Below are 15,977 nucleotides of genomic sequence, written 5' to 3'. Positions count from 1 at the left end.
ATCTCAGCCATTGCTTGTTTCTGTAAATAAAGTTTTATTGAAACCCAGCCAGGATCTTTATCTGCATCTTATCCATGGCTGCATTCATGCTACCACAGCAGAGCTGAGTCGTTGTGACAGAGACTGTGGTCCCTAAAGCTGAAAATATTTCCTATCTGGTCTTTTATGAAGAAAAAAAGTTTGCTGACCCCTGGTGTAGTGCAGGAAGAAAGAAATATTCACAGATAATTATTTTTAAAGTGTGAGAAGTGCAGTGGTCATGTTATGCATGAAACAATACTTACAGTTTGCTGAGAACTTGTTAGAGGCCACATTCTCTAAGTTCGTCAACATAAGTAAGTTAGTCGCTCAATCATGCCTGACTCTTTATGACCCCATGGACTGCAGCTCATGAGGCTCCTGTGTCCATGAGATTTTCCAGGCAAGGATACTGGAGTGGGTTGCCATTTCCTTCTCTAGGGGATCTTCCTGACCCAGGGATCTAACCTGGGCCTCCTGCACTGCAGACAAATTCTTTACTGGCTGAACTACAAGGGAAGCCCTCGTCAACATATGTTAGTCCATTTACTGTTGCAACAACCCTATGAAGATATACTATTATCGTTCACATCTACAGATGAGAAAAAAAATCAGGCACAAAGAGGTAATTCACTCACTTCAGGTCACAAGTTGGCTAGGAAGGAAAATGGCCTGGATATAACCCAGGGAGTCAGGCTTTAACCATCCATTCCCATGCCTGTGGGAATTATTGTGTGTTGTGGGGCACGGGAGCCCAGCCCAGTAAGGAGATTCTGAGTGGAGAAGGGAGTTTCCTGAGCTGGGTCTTGAAACTCCAGAGCAGAGTTTAGCCCAAACTGGGATATTGGAGTGAATATCCAGCAGTACGAACACAGACGTAGAATAAGGGCAGAGAACTACAAATGATTTAGCATTGCTGGGGTGGAAGCTGTGAGGCAGAAAGTGGGGAGAGCTGTGTGTGCCTCCCTGAGGGGCAGGGCTCACACCGACGGTGAAGAGTGTGAGCCCCTAAGGAGTGTGAGCTTGGACACAATGGCAAGGTCAGGGTCCTGCTTGACACTGACCACTCAAGGCCATGTAAGGGCAGGTTTGCGCATCAGGAGATGGGAAAGACAAGACTTGTTAGGAGTTTGGTTTGAACCAGAACATTCGTTGGTAGGAATCTGAGGATAAAATCAATTAAATTTGGTAATTGCTAGAAATGGGAGCTGAGAAAGAGGGAGGAGCCTTGACTATCTCCCAGGTCTCCATCTTGGGCAACTCGAGCCTAAATCTCATCATCTGAGATGTGACAAGGGAGAGGGATTCCAGTCTAGGAGGCAGATGATGATCTCAGGTTTGGAAGTATTGAATAAAAGGAACTGGGAAGCATCTAGAGAGAGGTGGCATTAACTCGCTGGGTGAGATTTGGAGTCAGGCTGTTGGTTGGGGAACCAGACTTGGAGTAATAACACGGAGGTGGTAATTAAACCATGAGAGTTGGTGAGATCACCTGCAGAGGGATGCCATGTGAGAAGGACAATGGGAAGAACTAACATTTCACTGGCAGATGGAGGAAGGAGTCATGGAAAAGGCAGGAGAAGCAAGCAGAGAATTCAGGAAGAGAGGCACCCTTCTGGCTATTTTTATGGAGGAAGAATGGAACAAAAATATCAACTATAATTGGGCTTCCCTGGTGGCTCTCTGATGGATTCCATGGCAAGGAGTGAAAAATAGTCAGAGGTTTGGAAACATTATCAGAAGTTAACTGTGGTCAATGAGGGGTGGGGGAATGAATAGACACTGGATTGTGGGTTGAAGGGTAAAAGGAACGAGCATTTGTATGGCATTAAAGCAGATGAACAAGTAAGAAGATTTTTACTTCTATTTGGGATGGAAGAGACCTTAGCAAGCTGGTTAGGCTTAGGGGAGGAGGCAAATGGAGAGGGAGCTGAAGATCAAAGAAGAGGTGGTCCGGGGGCTGGGCCTTGAGGAGGTGGGAATGGATTTTGGGTGGGTGCCCTTCAACAAGATACTTCAACCTCTGAAGTTGGGGGAAAGGGCAGGTGTGGTCAATGGAATGAGAAGGCACAGGGTCTCAGCTCTAAGGGTTCCCATTTGTGGATAGATCAGGTCACAAAGTGGGCTTCGCTGGTGGCTCAGTGGTAAAAAAATCTGCCTGCAATGCAGGAGACACAGGTTCAATCCCTGGGTTGGGAAGATCCCCTGGAGGAAGGCACAGCAACTCACTCCTGTATTCTTGCCTGGAGAACCCCCATGGACAGAGGAGCCTGGTGAGCTACAGTCCATAGAGTTGCAAAGAGTCAGACACAACTGAGCAGGTAAACAAGTCACGCAGTAGGATTATGGTCAGCAGCATGTGAGCGAGGAGCTCAGGTGCCTAATGAGGGGATATGAAGAGCCTGGTGAAGGTCTGAAATCTCCACGAAACCAGCCAAAGCCAAGGACAAGGAAGACTGATGAGTGCTAAGCCCTGGCTGAGGCAGCTAACTGTGAATTGGACGCGATGTTAGTCTGCACTGGTCTGTGGTGTGCCTTCGGCATCTCTCTACAGCCAGTAAATGCATAAACACATGCAGTTTCCTAGTCACTCTGCAGCCCTGTCTCTTTGCATGGGCCCCTCCCTGTTCACTTGGGTCTCGGACTTCTCGCACATCATCCTGCCCACTGCAGCCCACTCTCGAGTCACAGCTCTGTGACCTGGGGCATTTTTTTTTTCTCTTCTCTGTGCAGAGCCCTGGAGAATCAAGGGTTTGAAATAACCGAGCGGGGTGAAATCGAAGTGAAAGGGAAAGGGAAGATGACCACCTACTTTCTGATCCGAAACCTGAAGGCCTCAGAGGATGAGATCATGGGGAAACCTCAGGCTCGGCTTGATTCCGAGGGTAAGCAAGAAAGAGAAGCCTCATCAATACTCCTATTGGATGTTTTTTCCACTAACAACTTCGGCTCCGCTTAGTGGGCTTCCCTGGTGGCTCAGTGGTAAAGAACTCGCCTGCTGATGCAAGAGATGCAGGTTCGATCCCTGGATCAGAAAGATCCCCTGAAGAAGGAAGTGGCAGCCCACTCCAGTGTTCTTGCCTGGTGAATCCCATGGACAGAGGAGCCTGGCAGGCTACAGTCTATGGCGTGGCAAAGAGTCACACAACTTAGCAACTGAAGAATAGCAACAAATGTATTTGAGGGCCAGCCTGGGTACCATCCCGCCCACCCCCAGGCTATGACCTTCTACTCAGTCACGGCCCCTGATGAGTCATGTGACCATTGCACCTGAATCCTCTCTTGCTGATGCACGCAGCCTCAAGAGTCCTGCATGCGTTCATTTTTAAGGCTCTTCCCTGTCTAAGAAAGGGGCTTTCCACCCTCAGCCTCTACTGCGGCTGGGGGAGGATTTCAGAGCCTCCCTCTGCTCCTCAGCCTCCAGGGAGGCTCCAGACAGGGTTCCCCTTCACACACTGGAAGGTCCCACCTTCCTCATTGTCTGCTGGCTTCCAAAACTAGGAAGAAAGATAAAATCTGTGACTCACTTGGTTCCAGGAATGGCAAGAGGGTGAGTTTAGGTTAAAACTAATCCAGTAGGCAATGCTTCCTGAACATTTGAAGCAAACTCGTGAAGGAAATGCATTTATTCTGATTGGAACTAATCTTTAGTTGCTCCTGGGGCCTACAGAGAAAAATCTCTAAATCTACAGGTTCCCCATTTATGTAGCTCATTTATGCGGGAGGTCACTTGGGGATGCATGAATTACGGTTCCTATTTTTAAAAGTGGGGTTATACCAATGGAGAGATGGGAATTTGAGAACTGTTTCAATGGCTTTGGTGGGGCTGTCATTCTAATACCAGCTCACTTTAGTGTGCCTGGCAGCTGTGATTGATTTTGGCCACATTTTATTGCTGGACACACTTGAGATAGAAAGATCTAAATGAAAAAGTAGAAAGAGTTTTGGTTAATAAAGACCAGGAGGTACCCTAATTAGAGTTTCTGAACTTCTAGGCTCTGAGTGCCTCACCCACCTAACAACATCTGTCCTTCTCACCAGCACGTCCTCCCCGAAGGATGGAGGGCTGTAGGGGATAAACAGACTAGGTGTACCTGGCTCAAACCACGGACTTCTTCCCATTTTCTCCCTGTGGGGGTGCTTGAGCTGGAAATTTGAGAAACAGGATTCTAGTACCCGGTCTAGGCCAGTAGAATCCAACCCACTTTCAGTTCTGAGCTGGAAACAAAACAGGAATGAGTAAAGGGTCTCTTGGTTGCAGATCTCACAATGGACCCAGAAAAAGAGGAGGAAGAGAGGATGTGAAAAAGGGAGGGGACAGCCCCTCCCAGACCCCAAACAGCATGTGGGTATAAAACGGGAAAAGGCACTCTTTGGGCACAGGTTGTCCCCAGACGTGGCTTATAATAGAGGAAAGTCACCCCTTCTTCTAGGTGAATGCCAGCCCCAGCCAAACCCCTGGTTAGGAATCTCTGTGCAGAGAAACACAACCCTGTGTGTGGAAACCAGAAGCAGGGGGATCTCTATCTCTTTTAATTTTCACGCTTCTCAGTATCTCCCTCACCTTTCCCCCCATCAGCCTAGGATTTCTGATGATGAGCCTTGGTTGTCAGGCTCTGGGGTGTCTGCCCCTCCTATCCCCACCAGAAACAGGAAGACTGGGATCCCTCAGGAAAGACCCTATGCTGACACTGCTCGGGGTCTGGGGGGACTCGAGAACGTGACCCCTGAACCTCCAGGGACAGTGGGAGTTTCCCTCTCATGGCCAGATAGGGTTGGACTGGAGGCGTCTCCAGTGTGCAGTGGGGGAGGGGTCTGGGCACCCTCCGTGTCCTGTGTGTGTATTTAGGGGGTCCCCAGGGGCTCAAAGAAAGGCCCCACCTTGACCCACACTCACAGCCTTTCCCCTCACGCCTTTTTTGCAGAAGCAAGTGATCAGGGAAGTCAGGACGGCAAGACTCTGGCTGTCATGAGGTATGCGGACAGCTGGCAGCTGCACAAGAGTGACACAGCCCGTGGTAAGTACCCCAGATGGCTGCAGAGACCCCCAGACTGCACTGGGCCAGAGGCCTGGCTCCCGGGGGAGGGGAAAGGGCCAGAGAGGGGCCCCTGGGCGGGATGCTTCTGATGGCTGTTCTCTGTGTTTTGAGCAAGTTTTTCTCTATGCTCCCCACCCTACCTGCCTCCCCATCCCAAGTGTCCCAAGTAGGGGCCCCCTCATTCTGAAAGGGCCCTCGCTGCTCAGAAAAGCTTATTAGTCCCCATGAACCCACAAAATGAGGTTTCTCCGGACATGGTGCCCTCCATACAAGTCACGTTATACCTCAGTCACATGGCTAATCCCCTAAGAGGTGGGAAGCTTGAATTTCAGAATGGTTATATGATTTATCGAAGGTCCCACAACCAGCGAGTGAGTGAAGCTGGACTCGCCCCTCAGCCTGTCTCTCTGGGGCAGACCACGGGCGCCATCCTGTGGGAACGCACGCAGTCGAGGCCCCCAGGCAACTGTGCTTGGACTTCTTGGCTTCAGGACGGCCATGTTTCTGTCAGATCCTCTGGGCCCCATGTGAATGGATTTCTGATTGTTGGGTGTGAATAGCGAAGGTGTGGACAAGGAACAGCCCCCACGCTGTGGGTGAATGGGAAACGGTGCTGTGTGAGCCAGAGGCTCGGAGAAATGAAGACCCAGCCCCAGGCTCCTCTGTGGGCATCATCATGGTAAGGGCTCCTGTCAGGAGCCACCCATCTGTCAGGACTCCCTCTGAAGGTCAGGCTGTTGGACCTCGCTCCCTCAGAGACCGCTCTGTTCCCCAATCTCAGGACTCCAGTCGAGGCTCTCCTCACCGATCACGTCTGCCGTCAGCCTGGGTATCAAATGTGGGAATGCTCTCTGGTGGCTCACATTTCCCTTGCTCTGGGCTCCGAGGCCTCACCTGTGAAAACCCTTGCTCCTGAAGACCCTCTCAGGGCCTGGTTAGCACCCCCCGGAGCTTCAGGGGTGAGGAGCTGCCCCCCCAGAGTCCTGAGGCCAGCTGAGAGGTGATGCCCGCCCACCCCCAGCCATCTCTACGGAGGCGGGCCTTGGTGACCTCCTGGGGTTGAGGGGTGGGGCAGTCAGTGCAGGAGACGCTTCAGCAGGACCCAGGCTGCACCCAGGATCTGATTTCCTCATTTGCACGTCAATGACACGCTTTTCTCTCCCTCCCCACTCGGTATTTGGGTGTTAGATGCGTCAGTGGAGAGACTCCCCAGAGCAATTAAACGGGAGTATTGAGCCGGAGAGAAAATCTTGTGTATTTGACTCGGAGATTTAAGCAACCACCTTTCAGTATTGACTGAAAAATTGGCCTTCCAGCTGCCCCTGCTGGCAGGCTCTTCTGGCTTCCCTTCAGACCCCTGTTAATGTGTTTTTTTCAAATTTCAGCTTGCTTCAACTTGTCTCCAAGCTGATTCTCCCGACGATTATTATAATGGGTTCCAGGCTGACCCATATACGGCGCTCAGGCAGGGAGCCCGGGCTCCCCCATAAATCATGGGCTGAGGGTGTCCACTCGCCAGGTTCAGGGCACATTAGGTCAGCTCTGAGGACTTCTTACACCAATTCCTAATTGTCCTGGAGACTTGAGTGCTGAAGGTCTCTCTCCTCACTGAGCTCTTAGCAGTCTGCTTGCTGGGGAGTCTGCCCTCACATTTAACATGCTCCTTCCTGACAGGAAGGACTTTCCACCATACACAAACCCTCCACCCTCCATGGGTAATTCTTGGATGGGTTTGTGGTCACTTGTCAGGGTCTTTGTCCCTGGCTTTACAGAGTCTTGAGAACACAAGGGTCCTTCCCAGACCTGTCCCAGTTGGAGCTGAGGTCCAACTGCTTTGGAACCAGGCTGACGGACCTGGGCCCTTATTCTCAGCTCCAAAGCTTTTCAGCAGCTTTTCTGAGGCCTTCATAAGCACGGCTGTCACCTTTTCCTGACCCCTTCTGCTGGGGGCTGATGAATAGGCATGGTCATTTTTAACTTCGGGCTTTCTAGAAGTTGAGCTGTTAACCCAGCGATGTTCTAAAGAAGGAAGATCCTGGGAGGTGTAAATGAACTGGCTTTCCAGGTTAGGGCTAGCCTGTAAAGTTGCTGGTTGTCAGCTTTGGTGTCACAGATGGGGGTGCAGCGTCAGAGCTGGGGGTGTGGGGAGGCTGTGGGGGGGGCGGCGTCAGAGTCACCTGTGGTTGACAATGTAGGTGGCAGGGCCTCATGCCGAGTGTCTCCACAGGTCCAGAGCAGGGTGTATCCCACCCTGGTTTCTCTGCCATCTCCCCAGGGCAGTCGGATGAGCTGCCAGGCTTCAGAACCATGGTCACAGTGGCGAGAGCATTAGCCCCTAATCAGAATTCCCAGGTCTGCTCCCAGGAACTAGCTGGGTGGCTCTCAGCCACCCTTTTTGCTTCATTTTTCTCATCTGGAGAGCAGGGGTGACAGAATGTCTGCTTTAGGAGGTTGAGGTCACTTTGAGGAACATGTGAGATGCTGTGTATCATCTGAAAGCTGTAAAGTGCTAAAAAATAAAAAGGTCAAGGATGCCAATTCTTCATCACTTAGGGACTCTATTGTTGAGAATCCTTCTACTTAACAAATAGTTGAGTGTTGGCACAAAACTGTAAGAGGTACTACAGGGGTTAAAAAAAGACTAGTCTGCCATACACAGGGAGCTTTAGATCAGCGGGTGTAGCAGAGCCCCATGGAAGTCAGGACCACTGCCCAGAGGTGTTACAGGGCCAACAGCAAGTGCAGGAGAGGCCGAGGCACACTGAGGACCTGAGAGCCTCTTGGGGAGGTGCGGGCCTCCCTGGTGGTCAGATGGCAGACAATCTGCCTGCAATGCAAGAGACCCAGGGTCCATCCCTGGGGTAGAAAGATCCCCTGGAGAAGGGAATGGCAACCCACTCCAGTATTCTTGCCTGGAGAATTCCATGGACAGAGGAGCCCGGCGGGATACAGTCTATGGGGTTGCAAAGAGTCGGACACAACTGAGCGACTAACACAACAGCGACACCATAGGGAAGGTGCAGGTGACGGCAGGAAAGGGCCGAGCAAGGACGGGGCCTCTGTTCTGATCCCTGGAGAATGCAGGGGCTTCCGGAAGCATGGTCTCTTTTGCTCATGGACAGATGTAGGAAGCAAGTTGGTTGGCGATCCTAGAATGGCAACACCTGCCCTAAATGTGGAAGCTCCATCAAGCCCTTTTTATGAATGGGATAAAATTCCCTCACCAATGGTGTCTCCCTCCACAAATATTCCCAGAACCCGTGGCTCCTTTCTCTGTCCACACCTACGAACATTATGGTGTGGTCAGCTTGCCTTTTCCTCAGAGCAGGTCAGTCTCTTGGAACATTAACCCTGATGGAACCAAGGGGGAGGAGATGACATGCCCCCGACACGTGGAGACCCTGGAGAGTAAAAGCCGGGGCGGGAGGAACCGGTGGGACAGGAAGTCCAGCAAGCATCCCTGTGCTGGGAAGGACCAGGACAGGGTCCTGGGGAGACCTGATGGGGTCTGACTTCAGGCTCAAGCCAAACCCCCTCCCCTCAGTGGGGGAGAATCAGGATTGAAACCAAGAAGTGGTTTCCCATATCTGATTCTGTCTAGGAAGTTAGAAACAGATGCAGAAATGCAGACAAGGAATTGTTCTCATTGCAAATGTAAGAATCCCTTCTTGTGACCCCAAGATAATCATATCCTTTATAACTCGCAGAGCCCTGCCTGTAACAACCAGGCGATGACCCAAATCCCGTGTATACTCCCCAAGGCAGCGGCAGTCCCCCAAACTCCACCTCAATATCACTTCCCCACTGCCCTCCCCAGCCAAGTCCACGTCTGACAACACGGCTCATGTGATGGTTTTTTTCTGAACAGGAAGTTTTCTTCTGCTACTATTCTTTTCATTTAATCCATTCTTAATCTACATTGAAGTGGGTTTCTGTGCTGCCTTTAATTATTTATCGGGCCACGTTGGTTTGCTCAACTAAGGTTATTTGTTTATTCATTTACATTATGGAAGGAATATTTAATTATTATCTTTTATAACTAGAAAGTGTAGCTAAAACAAAAGAAGAAAACAAAAGCTTCTCTAATTCCATCACCCAGAAAGACTATTGTTAAAATTTTGGTGTGTGTACATATATACTTTTTCTTACAGTCCTGGGATTATTACACAGAGATTGTTTTGTAAATTGGCAGGCCATGAATTTCTTTCCTTTGAACACTTAAACATTTCAAAACATTTCGAATTTTGTGTGTATATATATATATATATAAATAATGTGCTTGAAATGGTGCACTTATTTTCGCTCCCTGATGCTACACACCAAAAGCTACATTTACTTTATATCCAATGGAAACCCCAATTATCTTGTCCTTCTGCCGATCTGTACCACTTCTGTGGTGATCTTGATGTTCCGTGAGTCCTGAAGTTGCCTCTGAGTTTTCCAAGGACTCACCTAGTTCATTTAGGTTTGGCATTTAGATTATAAGATGTACATTGTAATTTTCAATTAGTCAGAACACGAAATTAATCAGGCTGCTGCATTTCCTAGCTGTGCACCATAATGAGCCTTCGACTGTAGCAATGTGAGGGTCCTACGAGGCAGTCCTTGAGGGCTATGAGCAGTGGTCTCATGGGAACAAAGGATGATGGGTAAGAATTTATCTCAAGTAAACAAGGAAATTCTTCCGCCATCCGGACTGTGGAATTGGATTTGGGTAAAATGTCAAATACATATGTGTAGAGATTCCAAGAGAGTCTTGCAATTCTGTGCTGACCAATTCTCATTTGACATTGTCAGGCAGCATCATTCAAATTGGGCCTGTTTAGCTTTCAATAGGCAGTCTCAGCTCTTTCCCCAACACAGCCCTAGTTTGTCGTCTTGGTCTCACTAATGATCAAGGAGCTTTTCCTCAAGGAGAGAAAGGAAGAGGGGAAAACAGGTTTCACAGGCACAGGAAATGGCAGTAGAAATGGAAGAGGAGGCAGAGGACCACAGTTAAGACATAACCGAGAAAATGAGACACGTCCAAGTGCGATGAGAGAAAACTGTGCTGTGGATACAAGAAAAGGAAATCAGAAGGGAAAAGCTATGTTGTACTTTTTTTTTTTTTTTTGACAAGAGAAATTAAGTGTTGCATAAAGGGGAGACTAAGAGGTCTGTAAATGTTATTTCCTAGTGTTGAGTTTACTTCCAAGATTATCTGTGAGAGGTTAAGTCATAAAATAGATTATTCATCTTGGTTACAAAAGAAGTCTTGGTGCCATCTCCATGCTGGAGCGCGTTAGACACACAGCCTGACTGCTGATAGGGAGAGACAGTTTTTCTTTGCTGTATTCCCTCTTTAAAAAAAAAAACAACACAAAACTCCAGCTCCTTCTTGTTCAGTTTTTATCAGGGTAACCGCTACTTTGGGTATAATTACAAAGACACAGAATACATTCTGTGATCACAGTACTGTTTTGTGGAGATTTACTCTCGCCGGTTCTCATAACATTTCCATGGGTTGAGTAGGAGACGATGTATGGTCTAGGATCCCGTTACAGGGAGGCCCAGGGAGAAACTAGATGGGGAGGGTTCAGCCTTTCCTGGTGCTGATGGGCAACCTGGAGGCTGTGCTACACTTACTAGAAAAAAAAAACCAAAACACTATAATTTCTGTCTGTAATCAGTTCCTTTTTTCCTTTACTTGCGATGATGCCCAAACAAAACTGAATTCAGCTTTTTCAAACACACTGTCCTTAACATTTATCCTGAATGTTTCCCTTTTTGAAAAATTCAATTCCTTTTTAAATCATACTTGGGCTTCTATGTCAAAGAAAAACAATACTGCAATCAACTCTGTAATTCAAAGTGAAAGGGATAAAGGCTATGTGGAATAATAAAACTAGCAGAGAATTAGCAAAAACAAAGCAAAAATCCCACCCCATATTGGAATAATTTATTTCCAAAGACCATAAAATACTGGCTGAACAGGAGTCAGTCTTTTGTGTGTGTGTGTGGAGGGGGGCAGAGTGTGGAGTGGGCTGTACCACAATGCTCAAATGAACCTGTAGTTTATGACATAGTCACTTAGCCAGCTCTGCTCTCAAGCCATACCTTATACAAATGGTGAGTTTGAGGGGTTTATGGACCTTATCAGATTAGCACCAGCTTTTGCAGGAGTTAAATACTGCATATGAATCATCACTCAGAGTTGTCCCAGTGACATGGTTCTAGATCTGCCAATTTTTCACCTTATCCTGAGCCTGAGCGAGCCTGGGGACAGGTCCAGTCACCCACATTTTTCCACGTGTGTGTCATCACTTACGTTCATTAATGACCAGTCCATTAGCAAATGGAACTTGCCGTCTGATGAAAATTGCCCATAGTTTTTAGAATCTAAAAACAGAGGTAATAACGGATCCAGGTTGGGGAGGAAGGGAGACACTGACAGCCCCCAGTGGTGAAGGAAGTCATTCATTCACCTGAGGATAAAAGGCTGGAGACAGAAGCCCCGCCTGCATTTCCTGATTTCTAGACTTATTAGAGCTTCAAATTAAATACAAGAGCCCCTCTGAACTTGAATGTCTCTGGAACAATGATGAGTGTGAAAAAAGAGAGAGAGAGAAAGAAATGGAAATGATGAACGACTTTAAAATCTTCAATGTGGACGTTTCCCCAAATGAAATTGCAGGGCAAGCAGGAGATGCATCTCCACCTAGCCTCCTGGTCTCCATTCCTTCTGAGTCCCGCTCCCTCCCCCTCCTTGCTGAGGCTCATAGTCCCAGGTTCTTTCCCAGTACCTCCTCCATGGGCTCCTTCCCACACTTCAAAATAAGAATTGGCATCTGAGTTTGTGCTGTGTGTGGGGCATGGTGTATTCACTTTATAGAAGGCATCTGATTGAATTACCACAACAACTCTGGGAGGAGGGTATAACTGCTGTTGTTCAGTTGCACACTTGTGTTTGACTCTTTGTGACCCCATGGACTGCAGCACACCAGGCTTCCCTGTCCTTCAGTGTCTCCCATAGTTTGCTCAAACTCATGTCCATCGAGTTGGTGATGCCATCCAACCATCACATCCTCTCTCGTCCCCTTCTCTTCCTGCCCTCAATCTTTCCCAGCATCAGGGTCTTTTCCAATGAGTCAGCTCTTTGCATCAGGCGGCCAAAGTATTGGAGCTTCAGCATTTCCCTACTTTTCAGATGAGGACAAACGAGGCCCGGAGAGGGTACTGATGGGCAGTGGCCGCCGTGGCTCTGAACCCTGTGAGTGGTGATGCTCAGGCTTCATGTAGACAGCCATGAGGCAGCAGGTCTGGAGGCTTGGGGCTCTTAGGAGAGCTGTGCACGAGTCGGGATTTGATAAGTGGCCAAAAAAGTGATACAGTGTTAGAGCAATAATTGAGCAACAAGGCTGAGGTCTGAATGGACGTTTCTGGCCTCACTGGGAAGATGTTCTTGGCCTCAGGAGGTGGTATGGTAACCCCACGGTGCCCACACTATACCCCAGGGCTGGGCGCAGACAGAACCCCCCCGCCCGGGGATCGGTCTGGGGCCAACTGTTCAGCTCACCGCTCTGTCTCGTTTCAGCTTCGGACTGGTCGACACCCAAAGGGAGTCCAGTGGAGGGACGGGAACCTGGGGAGGCAGCAGCCAGACCGCGGCCTTCAGCTCAGACAGAGACACGCGGCCTTCCCAGTGGGCCGCTGCCGTCTGGCCTCTGCGCTTTGTTGTAACAGCGAAACATGAACCCCTCGGCTTCACTCTTCCCCCTGCTCGGTTTAATGGCGACAAAGAAAAGGAACTTCATTTCTCAGCCCAAGACTTCTTAAGCTGCGTCTCTTTCTCATTGTCCCTCGGAGAATAAAGGTCTAGAAATGAAACATGATCCCGACAAGTTTGGAAAAATGTGCTTTCACAGTCTCGGTTCAAAGCCAGCCCCGACACTTGGAGACTTCAGGCCGTGTTTGTTCTCTCAGAGGAGAACGAACGGCTCTCATCACGGTGGTTCCACCGAGTCCTGGCCTCAGAGCCAACTTGAGAGGACGCCCTGGCCTTGGAGCCGGTCGTGGGCATGGTCTTGTTCTAAGTGATGGCGGGAGTGGGGAGGATGGGGAAGGAGCCCCGGCCCCTGCCATTGATAAATCACCCCACGACACAGCCGGGATGTGAAAGGCACTCAGCCAGGGGTTGTGAAAGGAAATCACTTTCATTCCCAGCCCTGGGAATTACATGAAGCCACAGAATAAAAGCTGCCTTCCCCAGAGGTTTTCTGAACGTAAAAGGGAGGAGAAAATGTGAAAATCACCGGAAGGGCAGAGTCAGGAAAGATGGGGAAATAAGGCAGAGTGCAGCCGGCCCACCAGGTCCCTTGTCCCTCTTCAGACTCAAGTTTCCTCTCCTGCTTTAGCTGCAGCGTGGGGCCCCCTGGGTGGTGGTGAGTGCTGGACACGCTCTCAGAGGCCTGGGGTGCGGGAGGCTGAGAAGTGGTCTAGGGGTCTCTGCATCTGCACTTGGTTTTGGTGAAAAGACAAGTATTTTTTAACCCACATGAAGGGCACCCGGAATTTTGCGATTCATTCTTGCCAGAACCTTACTTGTCCCCAGAGGCATTAACTGTCTTCCGGGAGGGCAGACTTGACTTCTGTGGCCGCCAATCCCAGGAGCAGGAGGGGAAGAGAAGGTGACAAGAGCTGAATTCCTTGCTCTGCTGTCCTTCTAGATGACAGCGGTGTCTTGTTTCTAGAAATAGGGGGTGCGGCCTGTAGTTCACAGCGAGTTAGGATTAGACTGAATGCAGCTTTGAGAGATATGGGTTCTTGTCCAGACTCTGCTGCTGGATGTCTTGGTACCTCAATTTCACCACCTGTAAAATGGGGTTAGCGGCAGCTGCTCCACCAAGCTCACAGTGAACTGCAAAAGCACAAAGCTGCCCTCGATATTCACAACAGTAGTAACTACTAACATGTATAGATCTTCGACCAAATGCTAGGCACTGGCCTTGCACGTATGTGACTCATTACTTCTGCTCTTGGCAACAACCCCATAATAAGCCAGGGTTTCCAGTCCCTGATTGACAGATGAGGACGTCAACTCTGGGAGACTTGGTAGCCCACAGTGCTGGCACTGGCTGACAGCTTAAGTGGAACACATCCCAGTGTTACTATAAGGTCAAAAAGGCAGAATAGCCGGGATGTGGACCCTGGAGCCAGGTAGAGCCCAGTTTGAATCCTTGCTCTACCATTTGGCAGCTGCGTGTGTTGGGGGAAAGTTGCTTAACATCTCTGTGCCTTAAGTTTCCATCTGTAATATGGGAGTAATCAGAGGACCTGCATTGTAGGGGTGTCATGAGGATTAATGACATATCCACAAAGCACTTCAAGTTACTGACATTTAGTTATCCCTCTGTAAATGTTATTTTTTAAATGCTCCTCCTGTTGAGTGGTCGTCTTGCTCAAGTGGGGCCAAGGAGAGCTGATCCACCTTGTGATTCCTGTGGCTTTCCCTGTGGGCTTTCTTTTCAAAACCCTTCAGCCCAGTTGTGAGGGAGAGAAGCCCGCCTAGAACTAGGAACATGGTTAGGTGGTAGCACTGCCCGAGAGATGAAGGGCAAAACGGTTGCTTGGTTGAGTAGTGGTTTTTTGTTTTGTTTTTGGAAGGAGAAAAGCTGGAGCCTGCGGCCCTGGCTCCCAGCTGGCAGCTCGCTTTGCCTCCTTGGCCCAGACAGACTGCCAGTTTAACGCTCAGCTCCACCGAAGGCTGCCAGAAATGGCGAAGCAGGTGTCCCGGGCCTGGCTGAAAACGGGGCGGATTTTGTTCCATGTTTATTATGATCAAGGTAATCTTCTCCAGCTGTAACCGAATGACTACAGCCTGCATTTGGCCTCTCCTGGAGCCCACTATTTATTCTTCGGAGTGAACACTGGTGGAGACAAACTTCAGGTGCCCAGGAAACCTCGCCAGGCTGACTGCGAGCCCCTGCCACTCCCAGGGGAGCATTCTTTCTGGGTTGGAGCCCTTGGTGCCAGGCTGGGGGTGTGTGCACACTTGCTCAGAGGGCACATTGGATGAGCTGGCGGGACACCTGCATGCGCTGGCTCCTACCAGGGCTGTGTGTGGGCACCAACATCTGATGGCCCGCCTCGTGGCCGGCGGTCCGAGGTCTGGTTGGCACTGCAGGTAACAGACTTCTGTAAGCAGTGAATGCTCCGCTCACCGGGGAGGTGGAGTGCCTCTGGAGGTGCCCCTTCCCACACCCACAACCTGTGAGAGGTTCCTTCTCCCCAGTAACCCTGTCTGCTTTTCCAGCCCCTTTCCCAGGATGCCATGGACCGGAATCCCAGATCTCTGATCCAGCTCTCCTCGACCTTGTCCAGCAGGTCAAGGACTATTACAAAGTCTGGCCTCCAGCCCTCAGAGAGAGGTGGATATGAGGGCATGGCAACCCACTCCGGTCTTCAGGCCATGGACAGAGGAGCCTGGCTCCTGGGCTACAGTCCAGAGAGTTGCAAAGAGTCAAATATGACTGAAGTGACTTTGCAAAAATTTGAAAACACCATCCACTGTCCTTCCCAAGGGAGCACACAGCTTAATCCCACCGCTTTTAAAGCCTCCTCCAGCCTCTTACACACCACGCCCCTGCGGACAAGTTGGTGGACGTGTGCAGAGGGGCTAACAACGTGCCAGGGGTCTCTCCTGCCTCCCATGCCTCAGCGTAGCTGTCCCTTCCGTGGACATCTGAGCCTGCCTTTCCGAAGCCCCGGGCTGGCCAGGGAGCTTGCACCTCACCCTCCTCTGGGCTCTGACCAGCTTATTCTTCAGTGCAACCCAACCACCACCATCATCACACCCCCTGCCCTCTCTTCTTTTTTCATCCCTTCTTCTTTTCCAACTTTCCTTCAGCTTGAGTGTGAGAGAAAGAAGGCGAATCATGTGCC

At 49.8% G+C, this 15,977-nt stretch overlaps 1 protein-coding gene across 1 annotated transcript in view; it reads left to right on the top strand.

Annotated features, from left to right (window-relative positions):
- Positions 1 to 12,928, top strand: part of LOC147361485 (guanylate cyclase soluble subunit beta-2-like) — a 61,351-nt gene extending 48,423 nt beyond the window's left edge. The window contains 3 exon segments of the mRNA XM_086330775.1: positions 2,752 to 2,903; positions 4,944 to 5,036; positions 12,631 to 12,928. Coding sequence (XP_086186901.1) covers positions 2,752 to 2,903; positions 4,944 to 5,036; positions 12,631 to 12,776 — 391 coding nt within the window. The 3' untranslated portion in view covers positions 12,777 to 12,928.
- Positions 12,929 to 15,977: the final 3,049 nt, after the last annotated feature.

The sequence above is a fragment of the Bos grunniens genome, chromosome 12 (assembly GCF_055505025.1).
Source record: "Bos grunniens cultivar Pamir isolate PY7600 chromosome 12, Bosgru_T2T1.0, whole genome shotgun sequence".
NCBI classification, from domain to species: domain Eukaryota; kingdom Metazoa; phylum Chordata; class Mammalia; order Artiodactyla; family Bovidae; genus Bos; species Bos grunniens.
Note: the sequence above shows the minus strand (reverse complement) of the source record. Positions and strands in the feature narration are given on the sequence as shown.